The sequence below is a fragment of the Lepidochelys kempii genome, chromosome 27 (genome assembly GCF_965140265.1).
Source record: "Lepidochelys kempii isolate rLepKem1 chromosome 27, rLepKem1.hap2, whole genome shotgun sequence".
Taxonomy (NCBI): Eukaryota; Metazoa; Chordata; order Testudines; family Cheloniidae; genus Lepidochelys; species Lepidochelys kempii.
Window position 1 is genome coordinate 16109822 of NC_133282.1, and position 26187 is coordinate 16136008.

At 51.8% G+C, this 26187-nt stretch overlaps 1 protein-coding gene across 3 annotated transcripts in view; it reads left to right on the plus strand.

Moving 5' to 3' along the window:
• Positions 1–4526: 4526 nt before the first annotated feature.
• ERBB2 (erb-b2 receptor tyrosine kinase 2) overlaps positions 4527–26187 on the plus strand; it is a 41784-nt gene continuing 20123 nt past the window's right edge. For all 3 annotated transcript variants that reach the window (XM_073325686.1, XM_073325687.1, XM_073325688.1), the window contains exons 1-2: positions 4527–4734; positions 25270–25421. In XM_073325686.1, the coding sequence (XP_073181787.1) occupies positions 4647–4734; positions 25270–25421 (240 nt within the window). In that variant the 5' untranslated portion in view covers positions 4527–4646. The remainder of the gene's footprint in view (positions 4735–25269; positions 25422–26187) is intronic.

A 26187-nucleotide genomic window follows, 5' to 3' on the forward strand; every position in this document is an offset into this window, starting at 1 on the left:
CTATCCTGATCCTGCCCATTTTCCCCTCAGAGACGGACAGGCCCAGCACATCAGAGAGTTAAAATGCTAATGTCTAATGCTACAGTGAGGGACAAAAGTAGGGAATGAAGGTAGGAGAGGGAACAAATTGCCCCACAACAAGGCCTTGTCTACACATGGACATTGCACTGGTTTAACTTAAATAGGTTTTTTAACTGATTTACTTAGACAAGTGCAAACCTTGTGTGGACACATTTTGGTTTAAAGAGTAGTTTATTTTCATTTATCTTAAACTGATTCCTAATCAACATCAGGCAAACCAAAACCTGGTTTAAATCAAAGCCAGCACACCCACATGGCCTTTTGCACCAGTTTATTTAAATCAGTTTAAAATCACACCTTCAGTTAAACCAGCAACAACTTTCTCATACGGACAAGAGCTCAGTTAAGCACATGCAAATCTATGTGTAAACAAGGCCCACAAATGATAATGCCTTAATGCCAAATTGGCAGAGGGTTTGATTTGGAAATATCCAGGCCAAAAGGAACTTCAGTTCCTCCACCCTCTCCCCCAAGACCCTTTCAAAACAAAGCTGCTCTCTCATTGACCAGTAGTTCCAGGGCAGTGCTCACCTAACTTAGTTCTATCTTGCAGAGTAGATGGGATCACACTGTTTGTAAATTGTGTCCCTGAATCAGAGTACAGCTTTCAGCCGGCTTGGCCCCCATCTACACTCCAAGATGCAAATGTGTTGTAACCATCTGCATTCATGCACTGTGACAAGGTCCCCTGGGACCCTCTTCGTTTTTCTCTCTTGCCTGCACTGTCTCAACCCTTGGACCTGTCTCGGTCTGCCCCTGCCCACTCTTTCACACACATCCCAACGGCAACACAATTGCACGGATTGTAAAGTGGTGCCTGGCTATTATCAGGTGCAGATTACAGGGAACTCGAGCAATAAACTCGTTTTCCTGCCTTCGTTTTCCCTCCCCTTTTCAAACGTCCGCTGGAAAAGGAGAAAAACAATAACAACAACAGATGGACATTTTTTTTTTTTTTTTGGCTGCCTGGAAGGCTCAGCGGAGGCTTGAATGGAGTTCATTCTCTAAGAGCCCCTCCTGCTTCCAAGATTTTCTTCCCCAGGGTCTAATCTCTCAGGCCGACTCCTCCCCCAAACCACCCTCTCCTGACCACACTCTCCTCCTTATCTGAGACAGAACTGTGGCAGCCCATTATAGCCCTGATGACGTCTTCCAACCACACAAGGAAATTAAAGGAGGGCTGCCAAATATAGCAAGCTCTTCTATTAGTCTGTCTTCTGAGGCTGGGAACAGGAATCAAACACCAACTTCCCAGCTGCGGGATCCTGCCAGATGTGCTAATACCTGCTCAGATTCAGATCACACATGTTATCCAGAGATATACCCTCTGGGACACAATCCAACTGCCCCACACTAGGCATCTCCCCTTAGGATATTAACAAGCAGATTCCCCACCCTGCACTGTCTGTTTAGGATATTCATAGAATCATAGAATATCAGGGTTGGAAGGGACCTCAGGAGGTCATCTAGTCCAACCCCCTGCTCAAAGCAGGACCCATCCCCAACTAAATCATCCCAGCCAGGGCTTTATCAAGCCTGACCTTAAAAACTTCTAAGGAAGGAGATTCCACCACCTCCCTAGGTAACGCATTCCAGTGCTTCACCACCCTCCTAGTGAAAAAGTTTTTCCTAATATCCAACCTAAATCTCCCCTACGGCAACTTGAGACCATTACTCCTCCTTCTGTCATCTGCTACCACTGAGAACAGTCTAGATCCATCCTCTTTGGAACCCCCTTTCAGGTAGTTGAAAGCAGCTATCAAATCCCCCCTCATTCTTCTCTTCTGCAGGCTAAACAATCCCAGCTCCCTCAGCCTCTCCTCATAAGTCATGTGTTCCAGTCCCCGAATCATTTTTGTTGCCCTCTGCAGGACATTTTCCAGTTTTTCCACATCCTTTCTTGTAGTGTGGGGCCCAAAACTGGACACAGTACACCAGATGAGGCCTCACCAATGTCGAATAGAGGGGAACGATCACGTCCCTCGATCTGCTGGCAATGCCCCTACTTATACATCCCAAAATGCCATTGGCCTTCTTGGCAACAAGGGCACACTGTTGACTCATATCCAGCTTCTCGTCCACTGTAACCCCTAGGTCCTTTTCTGCAGAACTGCTGCCTAGCCATTCGGTCCCTCGTCTGTAGCGGTGCATGGAATTCTTCCGTCCCCAGTGCAGGACTCTGCACTTGTCCTTGTTGAACCTCATCAGATTTCTTTTGGCCCAATCCTGTAATTTGTCTAATATTGACTAGAAATACTCTCTTGTACTCAAGATATTGACCTCTGTTTAGAATCCAGAAAATTACAAAGAAAACTAGTTTCTTCTTAACAAGATACTTTCTCTGGGGCCTTTTATCCAAGGGCCTCAAGCTTTCAGAGCATTAAGTCTTGCAGCCTCCCTTATTTAAGTTTTATTAAGCTATTTTAGAGCAGGGGAAACTGAGGCATAGTGAGAGAAGTGACTTGCCCTAGGTTACACAGCTGGGTTAGTGGCAGATCTAGGAACTGAACCTTGGTGTCCTCTTTTCAGTCCCTTATCACTAGACCAACTGCTCTTGACTTATGATAGTGACTAGTTAGTCCCTTCCTCTTGGGATAGGTTCAGATCTAGCTCCTGGTGAACAGTGAATGGAAATTATCGCCATCTGATGGCTGTTTGGTGGCTTGTGTAAATGATTTTGGGGGCCTCAACGAGGGACTATCTGAGAAAGAGGGTGTTCTCTGTGGAAAATTTTAATGAAAACCATTTTTTTTTCATTTAATTTTTTCATGGTAAATTTCATCTTTTTGGTAAAAAAACAAAAACACTTTTTAATTTGGAAATGCCACCATGGTGCCTCATGGGAGTTGTGGTTTGGGTGCCTTGTGCTCCCCTTTTGTTCTGGGGTCTGGGCTTCATTGCTGGACTACATCTCCCATGTGACCTACATTTCCCATGATGCATCACAATCTCCTCTCCTGATCCACTGAGAGATGGTGTTGGGCACCCTGATGGATGGTGTGGCATTTTGAGGAAATCTACTACCTTCTGTATGAGGCAAGGATTCCCTCCCAGAGAAGCTCGGAGGACATATTTTCATAGATTTTCAGGCTATTCTGATTGTCTAGTGGTCTGACCTTCAAACTGACCTCCTTGGTCTTCCCGTGCATCCCAATGAGTCAGAATGGCTGCAGCAGTCTGAGTCCTCTCCCAATAGGCAGTGATTGGCCCAAGGTACGAAATTCTGATCCAATCTAAACTCTCCTCACGTTGTGAGGTGTTCAGATGCAGGGGTTTGGTTCAGGCTCAGCTCTATCAATTGGGTTGAATTGACAACATCTCCTGCGGTGATACTCTGCCAAGTTCCACCCTCAAACCAAATTCTGCCCATCACTAAGTTCATGGAGGACAGATCCATTAATGGTTATTAGCCAAGATGGTCAGGGACACAACCCCATGCTCCAGGTGCCCCTGAACCTCTGATTGCGAGAAGCTGGGACTGGACAACAAAGATAGGTCACTCAAAATTGCCCTGTTCTGTTCATTCCCTCTGAAGCATCTGAAACTGGCCACTGTCAGAGACGGGATACTGGGTTAGATGGACCATTGGTCAGTCACTTTGCTTCCAGCTCTGCATAGTCTCACCAGCTCTCTCCTTTCTCACATACCTAGATCAGCAGCAAAATGGTTAACAATGTTCCCCTGAAATAATCATTAATGATCATTAGTTTTCAGAGTTAAAATACACCGCCAAGGGCAGTTCATGCCTCTTGGAGCCATTGTTTCAGGCTGTCCACAGATTCAGGTACAGATCACTGCGGAATGAGCTCAGCACCCTTATAAAGCAGAGCAGGGGGCCAGAATTTTCAGGAGGGTTCTGCACCCACAGTCAGGGGAGATTTTCAAGTCAGCTGAGCCTCTCTGTTTCGGCCCAGAAAGATGAGGTCAGATATTCAAACTGCACAGCACCCAACCACTCCTGTTGAAAGCCCTCTTGCAAATCCAGCTGCTTGTTTAGGCACCTGGAGAGTTGCACCCTTTTGGAGATCTGTCCCTAAATCCCAGAACCCCTGGGCAGCGGCTGACGTCCATCTCCCGGTTCCCTTGATCTGGAGGGAGTTTCCCTGCTCTGGAGTGGTTGTTAGAGCAGTTTGCAAGCCTCCCTCACCCCAGGAGAGATTTTCCAATGTGTACCCCTCAATCAGCCCTTTTAGTTTTCGCTCTCATCCTCTTTCACGACATCTCCATTTACCCCGATCTGTCCCAGGGCAGCCCAGACTGAGACCAAACAAAAGAGGCAAAGAGAAAAGTGAAATCAGAATGACCCTGCCGCACCAGGACGGAGAGAAGTGCTTTCTTAGGAGGCACACAATGGTCTTGGCATGCTACAAGGAGTGAGAATGCCTAGCCACTCCCAAGGGAGTTGGAATCCAGCTCGGGGGCGCGCGCGGCACGTCTCCGCCGCCCAGAGGAGGAAGTCCTGTGCAGGAATAAAGTTGTGGATCTGAGCGTGCAAAGGAAGGGAAACCCACCCAAACTTTCTGAGAAGACCCCTCTCTGGTAGAAGCTATGGGTTGCTGTCTGCAATGAAAAAGATGATCCTTCCCAGCAGCTGCTGTTTCTGCATGGGGCTGCTTTTAGCCTCTTTCTTGCCGGGCTGCTGGAGCACAGAAGGTGGGTCAGATTTGAAAAAGGAGAGAGAGAGAGAGAGAGAGAGAGAGAAAAGCAAGCTTGTGTGGGACGTTAGCAAAGAGAAATTTCAGATCAGGGAGAGAGATTTCAGGATGTGGGCGAAGAAAACTCCGAACAAGCACACGCAGCCCCGGAAAAGTAAGGGGGGAGGGGGGCACACCCAAAAAAACTTTGTCTGAAGTTTTGTGGAACTTGCATAAAGAAAGAGACCTGACCTAGTTGAATGATCTTTAGTGTCGTTACTCAAAGATCTACTGAGAAGGCAGAAATGAATCATTCCACCCAGCAGAGTGAGGTGTGAGGGGGAGTAGGGGGAGCGGGGGGGCGAAGAGTTTGTTAATTACTTTCGCGATCATGACATTGACTGGGTCCCATGAGTCCTAGTTGAGCAAGGATTTAGCTGGAGCTTTCACTCGTCAGAGCAGGGCTGCCGCTTCAGTGCGGGAGGGTGTTTCTAGATGTTGCCCTTTTGTGTTGTTTGAGACACGCACGAAAGGGCGATCGCTGTGCCCCTTTCCCAGGGACCATTACACCAGTCAGACGTGACCAGAGAGGCAGAGAACTGCGGCTGCATCAGGAGTGTAGGGAGGGGGAGACTTGACTGGTTTTGAAAATGGTTTCTTTCATTCCCCTTTCTCCTTGTCGCTGTTACAAGGAATGAGTGGGTTTAAAAACTAGGGTCCATGGAACTTGCCTAATAGCCCAAAGGCAATCACATGCAGACACTCAGGTTGCATGATGCAGAGATCTGGAGTGAGTTGTGTGCCTAATCACTGCATGGTAAGGGAAGGGAGTTACCCATCTGATTGCTCTGTACAGCAGTAGATGGCAGGGTCAGACTTTACACACTCTGAGGTGCTGGATGAACTCTAAGGGCTGAATTTGTCTCTTTAATCGTATGTTGCTCTGTGTGCAGAATCATCAGAGGCTGAATCTCCAGGCCAGTCACAGTTTACCTGGGCAATTGTTTTCTATCTCACTCACACATTAAATAGTCTGGAAAGGAGTTTATGTTACAAGTTTTGGAGGCTAGGATTCTAGCCTGTTTTTGTGAGGGGGCTGGTTGAAAGTGAATGCTTGTTTTGCATGTTTTTCAAAATGTACAATGGGGAATTAAGTGAGGCCAGAAAGATTTGAGATTTTAGCCAGAAGGCAAGTTGTTTATTGAAAATGTTACCACCTCATCCATCTTGTCTGCTGTTTACAGTGTCAAGCTGTTTATTGTATTTGAATACCGTGGGGCTGCAACTTTATTGATGCAGTTACATTTTGTAGCTCATTGACTGTCCAGCTCTGTTGGATGAGAGGACAGACAGGAAATTCTAGGTGCTGATTCCCAAGGGAGATATCTGGTATGTCGGATTTAGGTAAATGATTCATAGCACCTTATGCACAAACCCAAATCTTTACTAACTGGTAGTGTTTGTTTTCTGATGTCTTAGTTCAGTATGAAGTTGACCTGCAAATGGGGCAGGTCTACTTTAAACCCGTACCTAGGCCCTAGAGTCCCTGTAATACACTATATTTAGGGATAATAGCTCCTGGGCAATCTGGCCCTCAGAGAACAGTATTTTATAAAGGATCTCTCATCCTGAAATGCTTCAGAGACTTTACATATACAGGAGTAACTTCACTCACAAGGTGAGATGCAGCCAGTTCTGGGGTGGAACACATCAGCTGCCTAACAGCACAGAGCAACACTATCCAACAGTTTGAGGGAGAAAGTGAAGGGGAAAACTCCTTCACTTGAATCTGCAGGAGTGAAGGGGGATGTAGGGTGGCAGAACGTATTTACTCAGATTGGAATTGGCATGGACAGCCAGGTTAACCCCCCTACTCCCAAGGGGAGAAAATCCCACAGGATCTTTAATTACTTCAGCTGATATCTCAGACAAAAAACAGCACCAGTGTGCCCCTTACTGCCATGGTGGGACATTGGTTCAGAAAGAGCATCACCTACTGACTTGGGAGCACTGCTTGGGTTTTCCTGTGTGCTTGTGTGTATCTCTCTGCCCCATATACATTCCATCTAGGCCCAACCCTGCTAAGCTGGTGAGATCCAAGCATAAAGTGGGCACTGAATTCTGAATCACCTTTTCCAATTCACATGCCAATAAGATGCTTTGTGTTGGTCGGGATCAGAATATCTGAAAAACTGTTTAAGTTAATTGATCTCCCTAATTTCCCAGGAGAGGGAACCTGTTCCCAGGAATGGGGACATCCTGGCAGGGCCTGAGTTACAGTGTTCCAAAATAAACAGTGATAACACCTCTGACGTTAAAAAGAGTCACTGCCCCAATCCTGCAAACACTCGGTCCATCGGGTTACAGAGTCACTGTTGGTTACGGTAGAATTACTTTGGACACTGAGAGAAACTGAGTCTGATAACATTTAGGGCACAAGGTCAGGCCCGTCTGTTTACACAATGGGTGATTGCAAGGTTGTGTGCAGCTTAACCCTGGGGTGAGTCTGCGTGTGTGTTGTTGGAGGATGTTTTGTGCGTGATCCTGGAATCAGTGCATCTAAAAATCTGACTAAATTAACTATCTCCAACGTACTGGTCAGGCCATGGAATCATCCAGGTTAGCAGTGGGAAAAGCCCTGTTAAATTATCTCATCCTCCCAGCAGGTTCAGGATTGTTCCGTGGGTCTATTCTCCGTGCTTGCACAGTCCTCCAGTTTTAAGCATCTGTAGAGATGGAGCACCCAGACTCTTCCTTAAGATCCAGTTCCGCAGCTGAATGGATCCCTCCATTAGGAATCTTTGCCCGTAGAGTCATCTCTTCAATTCACTCTCTCCAGACCCTGCTTAGATTTATTTTTTTTTAAAATGGTGGCTGTTATTTTAATGTAGATAATAAATAATAGCACCCACAGGCCCCACCTGAGATCAGGGCCCTATTGGGCTTGGCGAGGCATAGCCCTATAGTAAGACACAATCCCTGACTGAAGGGCTGATGTCAAGGATCACAGAGTGTGCTCTGCTTTGTACCCCTCGGCAGTCTTCTAGTGATAGGCCCATTTCACTCGAGGCAGAATCCTGCACCTGTGCCACTGGGTCCCTGGGTGATAGCACCCCGGTTTCTCCCCGTGGCTCCAGTTTTGGCTTGGCTCCCTGCAGGAGGCTTCTCTCTCAGGAGCTGCGTAACCAGATAATTTATGCAGCTACACAGTTCAGCCTTTTCAAAACAAAGTATTATTTATTACTCGATAGGAACACAGTTGGGAGAGAATTGGGTTAAAATAACAAAGGCCAATACGCATGAATCTTACCTAATGACAGGTTTCAGAGTAGCAGCCGTGTTAGTCTGTATCCGCAAAAAGAAAAGGAGGACTTGTGGCATCTTAGAGACTAACAAATTTATTTAAGCATAAGCTTTCGTGAGCTACAGCTCACTTCATTGGATGGCATGCATCTGATGAAGTGAGCTGTAGCTCACGAAAGCTTATGCTCAAATACATTTGTTAGTCTCTAAGGTGCCACAAGTCCTCCTTTTCTTTTTATGAATCTTACCTACACTTTGTTCTTTCCTTGTAAGCTTTGGGCAAGTTGCACTCAGCTGAGACACCCCTACAGCTGGCCTGGGAGAGACAGACAGCCCCCTCAGCATCCTCTCTGTGCATCTCTGTCAGAGATTCACCTCCTGCTCGTGCTGCCCGCTCACTACCCTTCCTCTCTAGGTGGGGGAATTTTAATGGTTCAGTGTCCCTTTGATCCTAGGCTTGAGCCTGGGAAAAATAAACCTGCTAGCCTAGCTGGAGACAGGCAGATGGGCATTTCCCAATTAATAGCCTCCCCATTTCCCGTCCCCACCATTGCTCCTTGGAAGACCCTTGGTATTCTCTCTGGAGATACCTTCTCTCCATCATTGTTTCGTTTCTTGTCTGTTTCCCTTCCTCTGATTTAATGCCATGCGATCAGGGAAGATAATATCAAGCAGGTAAACTAAGGCACACATAATTATTAATAAAAATAATACAGGACTCTCCCACGCTCGCCACAGCGGGTTAATAGAATATAGAGGCTTTCATAGCTAAGTGGCCTGTTTGAATCCAGTCCAGGTCAGTAGCAGTTACAATCTGATGGCTTTTTCAGTGGCAAAAGTGTGATGAGTTTGTGACACCTCAGTCCAATTTGCAGTGGAGAAGTGTTGGCACTAATTGGAACGCTTATTAGCAGGGATTGAAAGCTAGACTCCCTGCTCTGCCGAAGAATTGTTCCCTCCAGGTCAGGTTTGAGAGCTGTTAGCAGAGTTTGATGCATGTTTGTGTGGGGAGCTCTCCCCACTGCTCTGTGGTTAAACAGAGGCCTTCTGTCCCCCAGGTTTTTAAACAGGTTCTGTGCACACGAGGCATTTAACATCAGTATAAACAAGAGGCCCTTAGCCTCCCAGCGAAATGTCCGGTGCTGACTGCATGAGTGAGCCTTTAATGATTGATAATTGACTAACCTTGCTGGGAGCCTGGGCTGTCTCACATTCCTATGCAACTTTAACAACCTGCACCCAACTCTCCGCCTTTGGCAGCCAGCTCCCTTCAGATTCACTGCCAGGGGCGCAGAGCACAGCTGGGAGAGAGGAGACCCCCCCCCCCACCTCCACCACTGCCCTCAGGCCAGCCTGGTGAAGCGGGATGTAGCAGAGGAGGCGGACGGGGAAAGGGACAATCTTCCTGTAATGGATGGATGGATCTCAGCTTGGCACCTGCTCAGGGATGTTGCATCTCGGGCTGTGTAGGTGGGATGCACTCTCCCAGGAGTGCTAGTTGTACTTCTCCGTCCCTTAGTATGTGGGTGAGATGGGACCATAGTCAGAGCATTGATTCCACCTCCTGAAACAGCAGGGTACAGCCCCTCTCCCCTCAGAGAGGGCAGAGCAAATAGGGCAGCACTCAGTGTCTTTTCTTTTTCTAGTTTAAATGCTGGCTGGCCAGCCCTGGAGGCCAACGCTTCTTAGCCTATCCCCAGAACAAGGACAGTCCAGAAAACAGCAGGGCGCGCTTTCCATGCCCTCCCTCCCTACACGGCATCCCCGCAACCTGTCTTGTGCCTGACCCCCAGGGGGAGTTGGGTCTCTACCACCTGCTTAGCCCTCGGCGGAGGCTACCAATAAAGGGATTCGCAGGTGCTGAGTGTGATGCTTCTCTGTGCTGCTTGGTTTATTCAGTCCAGAAGCTGAGATTATCCTAAGAGAGTCAGGCACTCAGTGCCCACTGAATTTCCCTTCAGAAATGCCTCCCTCCCACAGGCTCCTTTGAGCAACCCTCCCCTGGTTAGCAAATGGCTGCAGAGGCAGGATGGGCCCGGCAGGTAGGCAGCTAGCCAGGGATTTGGGAGACTCAGCAGGTTTAAGTCCCTGCTCTGTCACTGTGCCCTGCATGACCCTGGGCAAGTCAGTTAGCCTCTCCGTGCCTTAGTTTCCCCATCTGCACAGTGGGGATAAGTACCTTGCCTCATGTGGCTGTGTGAGGACAAATGCAAAGACTGTGAGCTGTTCAGATGGGGTTCAGACCCGCAGATAAATAGACTAAAAGGGGCATTATACGAAACGTGAGGCGACGCTATTGATTTATATGGATCCATATGGCGATAAAAGCTGCCCTGTCTTATTCGTAGGTGCACACGCAGCAGCTTTGAAAAGAGAGGCCATCAGACTAAAGCCAGACACTGCCCCACCAGCAGTCCCCCCACAAACCTCAACTCCCTTCCCAGCATGGCACTGACCCTCTTCCAAAAGGCAGAGTAAACAGACAGGCCTTGCCTCATGCCAGGAAGGTCACCAGACCCTGCGGGGAGCGGGAGGAGAGGATTGGGGATAGGAGGGTGAGACTTGGAAGCCAAAGCTCATGGATTTTGGAAGCCTGATTCCATTTAATTGTAACTGGGCATCTAAATCCAGCTTTGAGAAGCCTCCCCTGTAAAACGTACTTGTGCTCCTGGGGCCAGGTGTTGGTAAAAGGCCAGCAGCTCCCACTGAACCCTTGTGAAAATCTGGCCCTGTCTGCAGGTGCTGGGCCCTTCTGGCCTTTGCCCCACCAAAAGCTGCCACAGTTCATTGTTCTCTGGAATCCTACACCAATCTCTTGATTAGCAGGTGGATTTAGACCTTGAGCTTTGGCTGCAGGTGATGGCAAGAAAGCGAAAACAAGCTATCTATGGGAGATGGGACCCTCCCCCTCAAATGATTCCCCTGGCAGCATGAAGCTTTACATACTCTGTTCTGCTCTATGCACTGGGCACGCGCTTGGATCTGTTCTGGTCAAACGATGGTCCCCAGGACTGCTCCCAGGATCCTCTAGGAAACACCACACTCCTTCGAGAGCCCCACCTCCCTCTGCATAGCACAGGTGCTGCTCGAAGGGGAGAAGCTTCCAAATCCAAAAGGGATTCCCACATCATGCTGCCCTCCATGTGCTCAGTTGCGGGATCAGGAAATTGGGGAACCCCTGTGATGGTGCAGAGCTGAGCCAGGAAGCTCACAAGGACAGATCAGATCAGCCCCTGGCATTAATTATTCTCTTTCCCTCTTTATCTCTGCAGCCTCTGGGGGATTCCTCTCTGCGTTAGCCTAGCATGAAATACAAATCTGCCCTGGCCCAGCTTGTTCCAAAGGTGACCTTTAAACTTCTGCCACAGCAGAGATCTCCCACACTCGGACCTCTCCTGAGCCTCCCTGTGTCCCAGCAGCAGCTGTTAAATGTTCAGAGCCCTGCTTGCTGGGCCTTGGAAATGCAGCCAGTGGGGAGGGGCAGTGGCTACTCTGAGTAGAGGGGTGGGTTAGGAATGGGTGGGAACAGGAAATGCGGGGGGGCCTGCTGGCTTCCCCAGCTAATGGGGCTGGAGATCAATGTATCGATGGATATGTGGTTGGTGCAGTGGTTCCCAGCCTGCCATGCTCTGCCACAGAGTTTGGGCCACTTGCGATGGCAGCAGCCACCCTGGGGAGGGCTAGCGGGACAGAACCGAAGGGGTCGGTCACCGTTTGGCTCCTCAGAGTCCAGTCGATGCTCCCGTCGGGGTCAGGTACTGCCCCAGAGTGCTGGCAGGGCAAGGTGACGTTAGCAGCTGCACTGTGGCAGGCCCGAGGGGATGGCAACGAAGCCGCGGAGTGAGGAATAGCGCCGGGGGTTGGCAGGAGGAAAGGGCAGAGGACACAGAGGAAGCTGAAGCCAGGCTTAGCACGAGAGAGAGCAGCAGACAATTACATCAAGTTTAGGAGCCCAGGAGCTGGACAGCAAGTTGGAGCCCCCCAAAGGGATCAAGGAGGCGGCTCCAAGCACAGACCCCCGGGGGCTCAACTCCTTTGCGCCAGGCCAGAACTCCTCGCCTTAGCACAAACCCAGACAAGGGACAGCTCAGAATCAGGCTGCGCAGACACGTCCTGTGACCCAGAGCAGGCGGGAGGCTGCTGGACGCGGCTGGCTTTACGCACGCGGCATGCCATTGCTGGGCAGCTGTTCGGCCCAAGGCGAGCTGTCAGTCAGGCCGCGCGGGGAGCGCCCTGTTTGCTGTCCCAGCCCACAGGCTGAAGGCTGGGGAGGGTTGGTAATTTACCACTGTGGAGGTGGGGTAGGACTGTTTGAGTTGGAAAGGAACAAGGAGGGTTAGGAACCTTTCCCTGAAGTTACAGAGCATCTGTGACAAAGGGAGAGGGAAAAAACCAGCATCTCTCTGAATCTCTGTGTGGATCATTTTTTTCCAACCTGGATTTGAAGTCCCAAGCCTGCAGGCTTCCCAGCCCAGCCCAGGACAAATCCCTTCTCCCGGCTGCTCAGTCACGTAGCCGACGCTGCCCGAGCTTTTCAGGAATCTGACAAATGGAATCCCAGCTCCCGTGATCTGTGGCGAGCAGCCAGTGAGCTTCTGCTGTAGGGTCACAGGGCAAAATACCAGCACTGCTCTCTGGGGTGCATGACAAGGCAGTTTGCTTTTACTGGGAGGGACTTGGGGGGCACAGAGTGAACCTCATCAGCTGCTGCCCCTTTCCTTCCTCCCCATCCCCACCTCAGTAGCTGGCAGAGAAATGTTTGCCCCTGCTTCTATTTTTTCCCCATAATTCTGCATCCTGGAGAACAGCAGAATTAAACAAGTCCACAAGGCTACCAAATGGGAGGTGAGAGCAAGGTGTGGTGTGAGTCAGGACTCTTGGGTTCTGTTCCCAGGTCTGGGAGAGGGAAGTGTTTCCTACTGATTAGAGCAGGGGTGCTGGGCATCAGAACGCATGGGTTCTATTCCTGGCTCTCCCCGTACCTGCTGTGTGACTTTGGGTCAGTCAGAGCATCATGTTGTGCCTCAGTTTCCCTACCTGCCAAATGGTATAACTTCCTTATTCAGCACTTGACGACCACCTGCTGCACATACGTTAATTTAAGCTTAAATTCATTAAAATGGGGATAATAAGCCTGGCCTCTGGGAGTATAGGGCTTATTCGTATGTACAGAGCTTTGAGATGCTCACATGAAAGGGACATGAATAGAAAATTCCCCAGTGATCAGTCCTGGGGCTCGATTCCCCAGCTGGTGGAAAGAGTTGGGGGAGGGCAGGGGATACCAACCGAGCTGATCGAAGGGAAAGGAGCAGGCTTGGGCAAACTAGTCTCTGTCCATCAGTTTTCTACAAAGGGGAGACTGGAGTCACAGCACTTGCATGACCAGAGATCCAGCGGGCAGCTTCAGCAGCAGCCTGCTCCATTCTCTAGCTTCTCTGTCTCTACCCTGTCAACGGCTAGCAGAGCACCCTCCCTGTAATCACCTGCTGTAATCCCTGCTGCAGCCCTGGCTGGCTGGAACCCCAGCAATCCCCCCTCACCCATGTGTGGGCAGTGGGGAGCCAGGAGAGGCATAAGGAGAGAGCTGGAGAACCCCTCACTTCACTCCCTGCTCTCCCCATCCGAGCCCCTGTATTTGCCAGCCTAGATTCTCTCCTGGGGGATCAGGCGCGGATCCATTTTACCAGTGCAAAGTCACCACTTGCCTACACAGTCCAGACTGGGGGCGGGGGGGGGGGGGGAGAAGGGGTACTGTTTGCAGACCCACTGGTGCAACAATAGATGTGTGTGTGTGGGGGGGGTGCTGGCTAGCTGCAAACCAGCCCCCAAGAGACCAAGGGGGACAGATCCTGAGTGATGACCCTTTGGATAGCAGAGGTAGCACACGGGCAGTGCGGCCCGGGGGTTATTGATTCCCGGCTATCTTGCTTCTGAGGCACAGTTGCCCCTGTCTCTTGTGGCTGGGAATGGCCGAGGCTATTTGCTGGCTTGCCTACAAGGCGCTGTTCATTTTAATCTGCCCTCATTCCAAGCCCCAGATAAGAGCTCCAGCATCAGGCCTCCCATTCAGCTGGGCCAGGCAGGCCTGAGGCCTACCACCGTCCGCCCGTTGCTAGGAGACTGGCTACCGACATCCAGAGAATGCCTGGCCGCGGGAAGTTGACTTTATTACAGGCCCTCGCGGGCCATTGTCCCCTGTAGAGACCCCGCTGCGGACTAAATGCTGGGAAGGAGATGTCCTCAGCCCGCCTGCCTCTTTGCGGGGGGCGGGTGGGAGAAGCCAAGGAGGAATGGCGTGGTGGTGCTGCCCCCCCGCCACTGTGGGGGCCAAGGGCGAGGATTGCCAGTTTGGGTTGGATGTATTCCTGGAGATTTCATTACGACATAATCTTTAATTAAAGCTTAATCTTTAATTCCTGGAGACTCCAGGGCAAGCCTCCCAAGGATATCCAGCCATTCAGTCTGCTGCAACTCAGCTGCTTCCCCGAGGGGAAACGCATACCCCCGAAAGGAGTTTTCCCTCTGTACTATCCTGATGGGCCACCCACCCGGCTGAACCTATAGGGAAGACCCTGTTCCTCCAGTGAGTTGGTGTAGCCCATTCGTCAGAGCGTGGTACAGGGCCCCCCTCTGTGCCTGATCCACAGAGGAGCTGTCTTGCTCAAACTTAGCTCTGGAGGTTCCCTGGTTCAATCGCCGGGGTGTTGGCCAAGATGGCGGCTGTCACAGAAGTGGGCCCATATCCTGGATTTGAGCTGGAAGAATGGCGAGGGTCAGGCACAGAGGGGGACCAGTAACACACATGCAGCTGTGGGTTACACCACCATCTCTAAGGGAATTGGGTCTCTCAGCCCCACCCCTTCAGGAGTGCTGCTCTAATAGACATTGACCCATCAAGCCCCAGTCTGGTCAAGGAGGAAGATCTCCCAGCTGCTTCCTTCCTGGAGATCACCATCCTCTGGTTGCTGCCCCTCCCTTCTCTAAGATTTGATCCTTTCTCCAGTTCCCTGGGCAGAGTTAGTTTCCACCTCCTTTTCCCCCAAACCCCCTAAGGGATAGCTCAGTGGTTTAAGCATTGGCCTGCTAAACCCAGGGTTGTGAGTTCAATCCTTGAGGGGGCCATTTAGGGATTTGTGGCATAAATTGGGGGTTGGTCCTGCTTTGAGCAGGGGGTTGGACTAGATGACCTCCTGAGGTCCCTTCCAATCCTGATATTCTATGATTCTATGACTTGTCAGTCTGTCTGCAGCCCAGCAATGCAGGGCGGTTGCCTCTTGCTCTAGGGATGGTGCCCATCTTGGCCAACCCACTGGGGTTGAACTGATGGCCTCCACTAGTGTATTGTGCTGCCCTGTGGACCAGATGGGTCTAGGAAAACATCCCACATTTCAGGACTTCAAACGGGACTTGGCGCTGAGTTTCTGGTGCCTTATTGACAGGTTTCAGAGTAACAGCCGTGTTAGTCTGTATTCGCAAAAAGAAAAGGAGTACTTGTGGCACCTTAGAGACTAACCAATTTATTTGAGCATGAGCTTTCGTGAGCTACAGCTCACTTCATCAGATGCATGCCGTGGAAACTGCAGCAGACTTCTGTGTATATATAAAGCCTGCTGCAGTTTCCACGGCATGCATCTGATGAAGTGAGCTGTAGCTCACAAAAGCTCATGCTCAAATAAATTGGTTAGTCTCTAAGGTGCCACAAGTACTCCTTTTCTTGGTGCCTTATTGTCTTTGTGTTTGTAGTATGCAGGCCCTGGCTCATCTTTAAGAAGTAAAATGCTCAATATTTATTATCCTGTTGCAGCTATTTTACCCCCATTTGGTTTTGGTCACTTGGCTTTGGCTTTGAACCTTGGCTTGCCCCCCAGGTGGCACGCACTGCCCGGGGAAGAAGAGGCAGGGCAATGGCCCCTCGAGCCCCCATACCCCCCTGGGTGGCCTGCATCGCTGTGGGCCAGTGGACAGCAGGCAACTCACAGCATGTGGTGACAACTGCAGCAGTTGCAGGAGGCCGGGCGGGGAAAGGCTGCGTCAGGGCAGGCGAGGCGGAGGTGTGTCGGGGAGGGGAAGCTTGGCTCCACAACATTGCGTCAGTCCTTTGACTTTTTAAACACGCCCAACCTGAAAAAGCGGTTCCATCAAAACCTGCAACTGCCTGGGGGTGACCTGCTGCCACCGTCAATCAGGGGAGACAGGGTGAGGCAGAGCCTTGGCCGTACTGCTCTGCGAGGAGTCCATGGTAGCGACGGGGGCCTCAGGGGGGAGCACTTGTGTCCCTGAGCCACCAGGTCCTGTGTTTCTGTCCCAATCCAGGGATTAACAGTATACAGAAATCACCTAGCTCTAGCTCAACCCCAAGGTTTGGATTGGAGGCAGGAATTGCCGGGGCCAGTTTTCTGGCCTGTGCTATGCAGGGGGTCAGAGTAGACGGTCAGGATGGGCCCTTCTGGTTTTAAACTCTGTGAATCTGCCCAGACCAAAGGGGCACCAAGGCCTCTGGTATCCTATGGCCACAGCTCAGCAGAAGGAATGGAGAGCCCCATCACAGAGACTTATCTCCAGGTCGACTGGTCCCTCACCGGGGCAGCCCAGATGCAACAGACACCCTCCTGGCTGACACAGTGGGGACTGAACTGGAAACCTCCAGCCCTAAAAGTAGGAGTTGCTACAGCTTGAGGTAAAGATCCATAACTCCCGTCTGTGGCTTGGCCCTATCACACCCTCCGAACTCCCTCAGACATGAGTTGCTTGGGCAGAAGCTGGGGTACAAGGGTCCTCCCTGTTCCCAGAGCGTCCCAGCAGGGAAAGCCACAGGTGGGGTTTCAGGGTGGGATAAAGACAAACCTCTGTTTCGCTCCCTAAATGATCGACTGAATAGCTTAAAATATTGGCCTCCGTGTGCAGCACGCCTTAAAACTGGGCCCAGAGCTGGACCCCAGCCCTGGCTGGTGCAGGGACTGTTTTGTCTCGGGATAAATGCTAACAAGGGGGTAACTAGTCATTCATATCTTCCCCCCATCAACCCCCAAGAACAGACTGACTTGCTGCTACCGAGGCTGGGCAGCACAGTGGGTGCAGAGACAGCGATGCTGGGGTGAGCACATTAACGGCCTAAGGGCCATCAATGCATCCGGTGAAGTGAGCTGTAGCTCACGAAAGCTCATGCTCAAATAAATGGGTTAGTCTCTAAGGTGCCACAAGTCCTCCTGTTCTTTTTGCGAATACAGACTAACACGGCTGTTACTCTGAAACCGGCCTAAGGGCTGTTTGCTGACCCCCGTGCAATGAGTTTGTGGGGTCTCAGCTGAGTTCCTATTGGACAAACATCCACCTCACACAAAACCCACCATCCTGTTTGGGATTAATTGACCTTTGGCCTCTGTTACCAGAGCTCCTCACCGACTTTAAATGAATTTATCCTCACGCCCCCGTGAGGCAAGGCCGTGCTATTATCCCCATTTTACAGATGGGGAAACGGAGGAAAGGAGAAGCTAAGTGACTTTCCCATGGTCACACAAGGCATCGAGGCCTGGTCTCCTGAGTCCCAGACTAGAACCTTAACTACGGCATCAAGTTCCCCCTCATTTCATACAGTGGCGATAAAGATTGTCCCAACTCCCTTCGTCTTCCAACTCACCCACCGCCCCTCCCCCCATGACCAGCGCAACCTCAGCTGGGGATGTAGGGCCTCTGTCTTCACAAACACGGTCAGCTCCCAGACTGCTGCACTGGGCAGCACAGCATGGGGAGGAGGCGACCAGCCCTCTGTGGAGAAAGAAGTGGTTCCGGACTATTTAGAAAAGCTGGACGAGCACAAGTCCATGGGGCCAGATGCGCTGCATCCGAGAGTGCTTAAGGAGTTGGCGGATGTGATTGCAGAGCCACTGGCCATTATCTTTGAAAACTCATGGTGATCGGGGGAAGTCCCGGACAACTGGAAAAAGGCTAATGTAGTGCCCATCTTTAAAAAAGGGAAGAAGGAGGATCCTGGGAACTACAGGCCAGTCAGCCTCACCTCAGTCCCTGGAAAAATCATGGAGCAAGTCCTCAAGGAATCAATTCTGAAGCACTTAGAGGAGAGGAAAGTGATCAGGAACAGTCAGCATGGATTCACCAAGGGCGGGTCATGCCTGACTAATCTAATTGCCTTCTATGACGAGATAACTGGCTCTGTGGATGAGGGGAAAGCAGTGGACGTGTTGTTCCTTGACTTTAGCAAAGCTTTTGACACAGTCTCCCACAGTATTCTTGCCAGCAAGTTAAAGAGGTATGGGCTGGATGAATGGACTATAGGGTGGATAGAAAGCTGGCTCAATTGTCGGGCTCAATGGGTAGAGATCAATGGCTCCATGACTAGTTGGCAGCCGGTATCAAGTTGGCCCAAGGGTCGGTCCTTGGGCCAGTTTTGTTCAATATCTTCATTAATGATCTGGAGGATAGTGTGGATTGCACCCTCAGCAAGTTTGCAGATGACACTAAACTGGGAGGAGAGGTAGATACACTGGAGGATAGGGACAGGTTACAGAGGGCCCTAGACAAATTAGAGGACTGGGCCAAAAGAAATCTGATGAGGTTCAACAAGAACAAGTGCAGAGTCCTGCACTTAGCAGGGAAGAATCCCATGCACGGCTACAGATTAGGGACCGAATGGCTCGGCAGCAGTTCTGCAGAAAAGGACCTAGGGGTTACAGTAGACGAGAAGCTGGATATGAGTCAACAGTGTGTCCTTGTTGCCAAGAAGACCAATGACATTTTGGGATGTATAAGTAGGGGCATTGCCTGCAGATCGAGGGACGTGATTGTTCCCCTCTTTTCGACATTGGTGAGGCCTCATCTGGAGTACTGTGTCCAGTTTTGGGCCCCACACTACAAGAAAGGATGTGGAAAAATTGGAAAATGTCCTGCGGAGGGCAACAAAAATGATTCGGGGACTGGAACACATGATTTATGAGGAGAGGCTGAGGGAACTGGGATTGTTTAGTCTGCAGAAGAGAAGAATGAGGGGGGATTTGATAGCTGCTTTCAACTACCTGAAAGGGGATTCCAAAGAGGATGGATCTAGACTGTTCTCAGTGGTAGCAGATGACAGAAGGAGGAGTAATGGTCTCAAGTTGCAGTGGGGGAGATTTAGGTTGGATATTAGGAAAAACTTTTTCACTAGGAGGGTGGTGAAGCACTGGAATGCGTGGCCTAGGGAGGTGGTGGAATCTCCTTCCTTAGAGGTTTTTAAGGTCAGGCTTGACAAAGCCCTGGCTGGGATGATTTAGTTGGGGATTGGTCCTGCTTTGAGCAGGGGGTTGGACTAGACACCTCCTGAGGTCCCTTCCAACCCTGATATTCTATGATTCTATGAACAGGATGGGTGTGTATTAAAAGCAGATGCGCATGCTCAGTGACCCGAACCAGAACTCACAACCCTTTGGGGTCTGATCCTTATGGTTTGGGCCCATCTCTGTCATTGCCTTTCCTCGGAGATGCAACTGTTACTAGTTTTGTTTGTCTGGGGTGGGCTCTGACCACCAGCTCTCTTAACAATTGGGTCTTTTTTATCCCCCGGCTTGGACTCTGGCAGAAAATCCCGTGTCCCTCTAGCTCCCCCAGCCCCCTCACTGCACACTGAACGCCAGCCCCTGTCACAGGGATTTGAGAGCTGTCTGTGACATCAGAGCGAGCCACAGGAGTGAGGGTTTCTATGATCTCTAGGCCTGTGGGTGTCCCTCTCCGGATGTGATTAGAAATGGAGCCCCCACGTGCCCCTCCGGTCCGGTGGCTTCCTCCGGAACTGCCTGGCTTTTTTAAATCAGTGTCTGCCGGCTGGGTTTGGGTTACAAAACCCGGGTCTCTGATTTCATGAGCTGCAGTTGGACAGAACTTGGGTTTAACTGCTTCAGTGCCTGGCGTGTGTGGGAGGAGAGTTACGAGGGATTCATGCAAAAATAATGTACCTCTGATACTGCACCATGCACAGCCATATCCTGGGCACGACTGCCCCTCCAGGGCTGTGTGTTGCAATGCCCCATCCGCCAATGCCCCTCCATCCACAGCTTCCCCTCCAGTGCCGCAGCATGCTCGTCTAGGGGGAAAACGTGCTCCTCCATAGCTTCCCCTTGCGCCGCTTGCACCCCATCAAAGTGCCGCTGTTGCAATGGACCACTGGCTATTTAGCAGCAACGGGGTTAAAGTTATGTCAGCCACTGCCTGTCTGCATTCACCCCGGTGTCTGCACACGTGCTGGAAAGAGAGGGGCTATAGGAACCATTCTACTGCCAACCTCCTCCCTCATGGACCAGGTTTCGAAGCCTGTCTTCATCTGAGAATGAGGATGATGGACAGGCGGATGATGGGGAAAGAGGGAGAAAGCTTCTCCAGAAGTTCTGATAAATGCTTCAAAGTCTGGATACTTCTCCAAACTCTCCAGGCTCGTGTCTGCAAAATCGAGGTGGAGACTGGGTAGGCCAGATTCTGCACCAGTTTTGGTTCCTATCAGGTGACACTCTCCTGCCTCCCAGTATTTCAGTGGCACGAGCTTGGAGACAGGTGGAGAGCGAACACAGCAGTCTCCCAAAGGGGGTTCAGTAGAGTCTGGGGCCACGCTTCAGTGCGCCCGGTGGTTTCAATCCACATGCGAGCCCCACCCTGGATTATCCAACTCCAACCAACCATCAGCGTGGCTGTAATGATTGTTTACCAGGAGCCTTGCAGAGTCAGTTTCCCGCCAAGGAGGCTTATCTGATCAAATGCAAGAGTGCCAGCAGCAGCAAGCCCAGCTGGCAGGAGCAAGCTGCCTTTTCTCCCTGCCGGGCGGCTGATCATGGCATCGCTCTCCCTGGGTGTCTGCTGCAAGGAGGGACCGTGGGAGGGGAGTACAGCCAGCACAAGGTGCTCTTCCTTTCTGCTGGCCAATCGGAAAAATGAGGTCTCAGATCACCTGCGCTAAGATGTGTTTTATACGTGATGTTTCATTTGCTGGGTGAATATTGGGGATCCAACAGGGGAAATGCTATAGGGGGATGTTGGGTGGGGCAGGGTAATTCCTACGAGCGCCAATGCCAGTCTGAGAGTTCTCTTCCCCCTGGCATGTGGTCAGGTTTGTAGATGCAGCACCCTTGACTGGCGTTCCTTCTGCCCACGCCAATGCATCTATGCTTGTAGGTGTAACCCATGCCCACGTGGCGTGATGCTCGTCTCCCTCTTGTGGTGGCTGGGCAGGCAGACGCTCAAGCTAAGATCTGGCGGTCCCTCATCTGATCCCCGCAGCCGACAAACCGCCAGCGGGGATTGTGTTACATAGAACTGCAGCTCCCTGAACAAGAGTGAACAATAGGCCAGGACCCGTGAGCCAGAGGCTTGGAATTGGAGTCTGTATCCAGGTCCCAGTTTGTCCCATGTTTGAGTTTTGGTAATAGAGAGAGGGGCTAGTTATTTAGTTAGGATCCGAACCCCCTGCCCCCAAAGTGGGGTGTCTTGTATTGGCAGGGCATGGGGGCGCTGCTTAGTTCCATCCTTAGAGTGTGAGCTCTCTGGGGAAGGGATTTTCTTTTGCTCTGTGTCTGTGCAGCACCTCACACGATGGGGCCCTGATCTCGGCTGACACGTACCAGTCTCATTGTTGAGCCCCAAGCTGGTTTTGATGGTCTTGTTCTGACTCTGACCGAACCTCCTGCAGTAAGGGAAACTCACGGGGCTGATAAGTGTGTTCCTGGGCAAAGAAGAGGTTTGCACAAACACTTGGGAGTCCCAACTGCTAGTTTGACTGGGATCGCACAGTGCACCAATCGCAGAGCTGTGAATAGAGCCAGGGAGTCCTGTACCAAGGCTCCTGCCGCTGACCGGACTCTGCTGTCAACTGAACTGAGTCCACCAGTCGTGCAAGCCCTGTAGAGCCAGAATCACGTGTTGGTTTTCCAAGGACCTCCAGCTGCCTGGAGCAACTGCTCCGCAGCAGCACCGTGCTTTAAGCCCGGTTTAAAGTGTAGATCTGAACAGGGAACAAAGTCGAGGTGCAGGGTTCCTACCCTGGGCTGTTCTGGAGTCTGTTTCACCCCAAAGACTTAGCTTCCAAAGAAGCTCACCTTGGAGGTATAGTGCCGTAGGAGTAACAATTTCCCATCCCTTCAGACATTCTGCTCAGCGCACCACCCACGAGGACTGGAAAGTGGGGCCTGTTTGGAATAGCCTCCTTGTTTATCCCCCTGTCTCTTTCCTTTCTCCCCCTCCCTTCTGGGGGGCTCTCCTAGGGAGCACGGGATAGGGACTTACTCAGAGTTGGAAGGCGGTTTGCTAAGGCCTTTTAGTTTGAACGCTTGGTCACACCTGCTGCTCTGGAATCCAAGCCAGAAGGAGGTGGAGATGCTGCGTAGGTTTGTGTTATTGTTTGTTTCTTCTCTCACTGGGCTGATTTCCTCACCCAGACCCAGCTAGCTCCACCCTAGCCCTGCTACGGAGGAGGCAGCAAAGCCGAGAGCTTTGAAGCCAGCGTAACTGGGTTATGTAATGCCCCACCCCAGGGCCCTTGGAAACCTGGCTGTCATCTAGCCCGCAGCAGTTCGGGGTGCCCACCCCGTGCTGGCTGTGTGAATCAAGACTGTTTAGTTTGGGGCAGCCGGGATTTTAGGAACCGTGGCGCAGGGGTGCCAAGCTGATGCCAATCCAGGGGTATGTGCGCCCGTCCCTTAGCTACATTTGAGGGGTAACAATAGTGTGGCCCAACCCAGCTAGGTCATAAGTCTAACCTCCACCTACCATCCTGGGGAAGTAAAGTGGGGGGACCCCATGGCATATAAACAGGGCGCGTGACAGGAACCGGGGAATGGGTACTCTGGAGCCGGAGGGGAAGGATCGAAACCAAGTGGTTCCCTGTGCCCCTGGGAGGAGCCATGGGGGCCCATCAAATGCTCTGTCCTCAGTTACCCTCAGCAGAGCTAAGGCCCACCAGTGCTTGCCGCAGCAGCATGCAAACATCCCCCCAGAAGCTGGGGGGTGGGGGGCCCAACCCCCCTGCCCCAGCCTGGGAAAGTGTAACTGACATCAAGTGAAACTGACACCTCTGGCTGGGCAGCCTCAGCAGGGCCAGGAGCAAGGCCAGCGGACAAGCAGCGTCGCTGCGGAACGGGAACCAGGGTCCTTTGAACCAAACGCTTCAGTCTGACTCGCCCGGGAGGTTGTTCGGACCAGTGTGGTCTGGGGTCCGAGGGGGGGATAAGACAGGACTCCTGGGAAGGGCCGGGTGTTAGTGGTTGGAGCAGGGGACTCGGAGACAGGATTTCTGGCTCTGAGACGGGGGCGTGATCTCGTTGCTAAAGCACAGGAGTGGGAACCAGGGCTCCTGAGTTTCTGTTCTCCAGCTGACTGGGGGCGAGTGCCGAATTTCTCCCTCTGTGAAGTGGGGCGGACGGGACTCCTCTGCCCAGGGAGGGAGGAGAGTCACCCAGCGTTCGTGACCGGTGGGAAGTTTGCGCGGAAGGCGCTTTGCGGGCATCCAGATCAAACGCTCCTTACTGGAGTTCCATGTTGACAGCTTCTGTCTAATTAATTGACAGGAGCCTTTTGTTAGCTGATCACAACGGTGGGGGTGAGAGGTCCTGACTCGCAGAAGCCATCAATCCATTTGGCCTCCCACTGCGGCCTCCCCAACTCACGAGGAGCTTTTATCTGAGGCAGCGAGGGGGCTGAGAACCGGGGGCCGAGACCAAACAAATTGCTCATTTACAGGGTCGTGGCTAAACCCCATTGTTCTGCCTTGTGGTGGGGAGAAGTCATACAGGAAGCCCATAGGAAGCTGTTGAAAGCCTTCCCACGATAAATGGATGTTACTTTAGTCCATGGCATTTCCTGTGGAAAGTGACACTTCCTAACCACGTCCGGCGTCCAGACCGTGTGGGGAGCGAGTCCGTGACCCAGAGGGTATTAATGCCGGCCGCACTACCCTTCCAGAAGTTGGCGGGGAGCGGGTGGGAGTTCCAGTGACAGGAAATCCTGAACTGTCCACAGAGCAGAGGGGGTTTAAACTTAGCTTGGATACAGTCGGCTGGGCGCTGAGGCTCAATAGCCAACTGTGTCGGCGTCTCTCCCCGTCCGTCTGATTTCTAGAGATCAGAAGGGTTTGTAACAAACATGGCAGGGCGCACAGCTCTGCGGTACACTTCACAATCCTCCTGCAACTTTGAACCTGCTTTTCATCCGCACCAATTACTTCCAGATAAAAATAAACCCGGCACCTCGCCTTCATGCTCCATTGCACTGATTCCCATCGGACCCTTCCTCTCTGCTTGGCACAAGACCCACACACAACCAAGCATTTCTCAAATCTTTGCTTTGACCCTGGCAAATGCTAGCAAAAGGATTTTTGGTTTTTTTGGGTGTTTGTAAATTCCTTTTTCGTAATCTCTCCCTCGGGGTTTCTGCAAGGCTTTAGACAGCTGCTGCCTGATTTACAAACACTCAGCAGTGGTTGGGTATATGGGCAACCTTTGAAATGGATAAAGGGAACCTGCCTACACTTGGGCAGACTCTGACCAAAGCGGGCTTCAGGAGGCAATAGAGAAGTCTGGGGATTTGCAAGCGGCTGTGTTTAAAAACAACACTCCAGGAGCTTTTACCTGTTGAGACCTGAGTTCAGGGCCCTGTGTTTTCCTTGCAGTGACTGATGCGTAATAATCCCCTGTGGGTCTCTTCTGTGTATTTACGGTAGCATCTAGGGGGCCTAGTTGATTGGAGCTGGAGTGTCAGGTGCTGCACCCACACGCGCTAACAGAATCCCAGCCCAGGAATTTACGATCTAACGAGACCAGCCGGGAAGGCGTGTTGCTCCCATTTTACAGGTGGGAAACTGAGGCCCAGAGGCACACAATGGCTGGATTCTCTACAGAGCTCAGCAAGCCCTTTGGAAAATCTGTCCTTTTTTAGGTGTCTAAATGACAACTGAGCTCTGCTGAAAATCTGGCCCCATAGGCTTGAGAACTAGGGGCCAGGCCCCCCTTCCTCTCTCTTGCCCTTGGACAGAATGCCCTGCAGAAGGGCCAAGTGTCTGCTAGCTCTCCAGTCACAGCTCTGTGCCTTGGGGAAATGCCTGCAGAGTAGGGGACAGGTGGGGGCCGGGCCCTGTTTATCTGAACGCTCACAGCTGGGGTGGAGCAGCCTTTGGAGAAACGCTGCTGAGCATCTCTCCGAATGGCATCCATCATCTCTGCCCCCGTCTCTGACCACCACCCTTGCCCAGCCTCACCGGCACTTCCTTTCCACCCCCCTGCAGTCTGCACGGGCACCGACATGAAGCTCCTGCGTCCCTCCAGCCCAGAAAACCACTACGCCACCCTCAGCCGCCTCTACCAGGACTGCCAGGTGGTGCAGGGCAACCTGGAGATCACCTACCTGGGGCCAGATGCTGATATGTCCTTCCTTAAGGTGAGCGGGGAAGCGGGGAGAACCTGAGCTCAGCATCCTCCCTTCACCCATCCTGCAGTGGGACTCTCGCTAACATAGCGACCCTTGCTGTCAGGCCATGGCAGTGCATGGCCTTTGCCTCTCCCGCCCCCCCCAGCTGATCATCTCTTTGGCCTTGCAATGGCCTGTTTCTGTCCATGTCTCACCCCTCTCAGGCTACCCCCCAGCCCGTCCTCAGGGCTCATTCCTTAGCCCCACGCTGGGCTGACCAGGCCCTGTGTTGGGGCTGGTCGGGGAGCCTGACTCCTCTCCCAAGCTGAGTTCTCACTCTCTGTGCAGCCCTGTCACAGCTGGGGTCCCTCAGAGTAACGAAGCCAGGAGATCAGGCTCAGCTGGGGGATAGCTGCTTGTCACAGGCAAGGCCAAGCCCAGCTTGCCTTAAAGGGCAGCCTGCCCGGGATGTGACTCTAAGGAGACATCAGGGTCTGTCCTGCAGGGGATAACATAGCAACCACCTTCCTGTGGGCATTGACCCTTGGTCCTTCATCCCTAAATGCAACATAGAATCATGGAATATCAGGGTTGGAAGGGACCTCAGGAGGTCATCTAGTCCAACCCCCTGCTCAAAGCAGGACCAATCCCCAATTTTTGCCCCAGATCCCCTCAAGGCCCAGGCCCCCTCAAGGATTGAACTCACAACCCTGGGTTTAGCAGGCCAATGCTCAAACCACTGAGCTATCCCTCCCCCTCCTTTATGGCTGGAGCTAAAGGAGTAACTCCTCTAGCC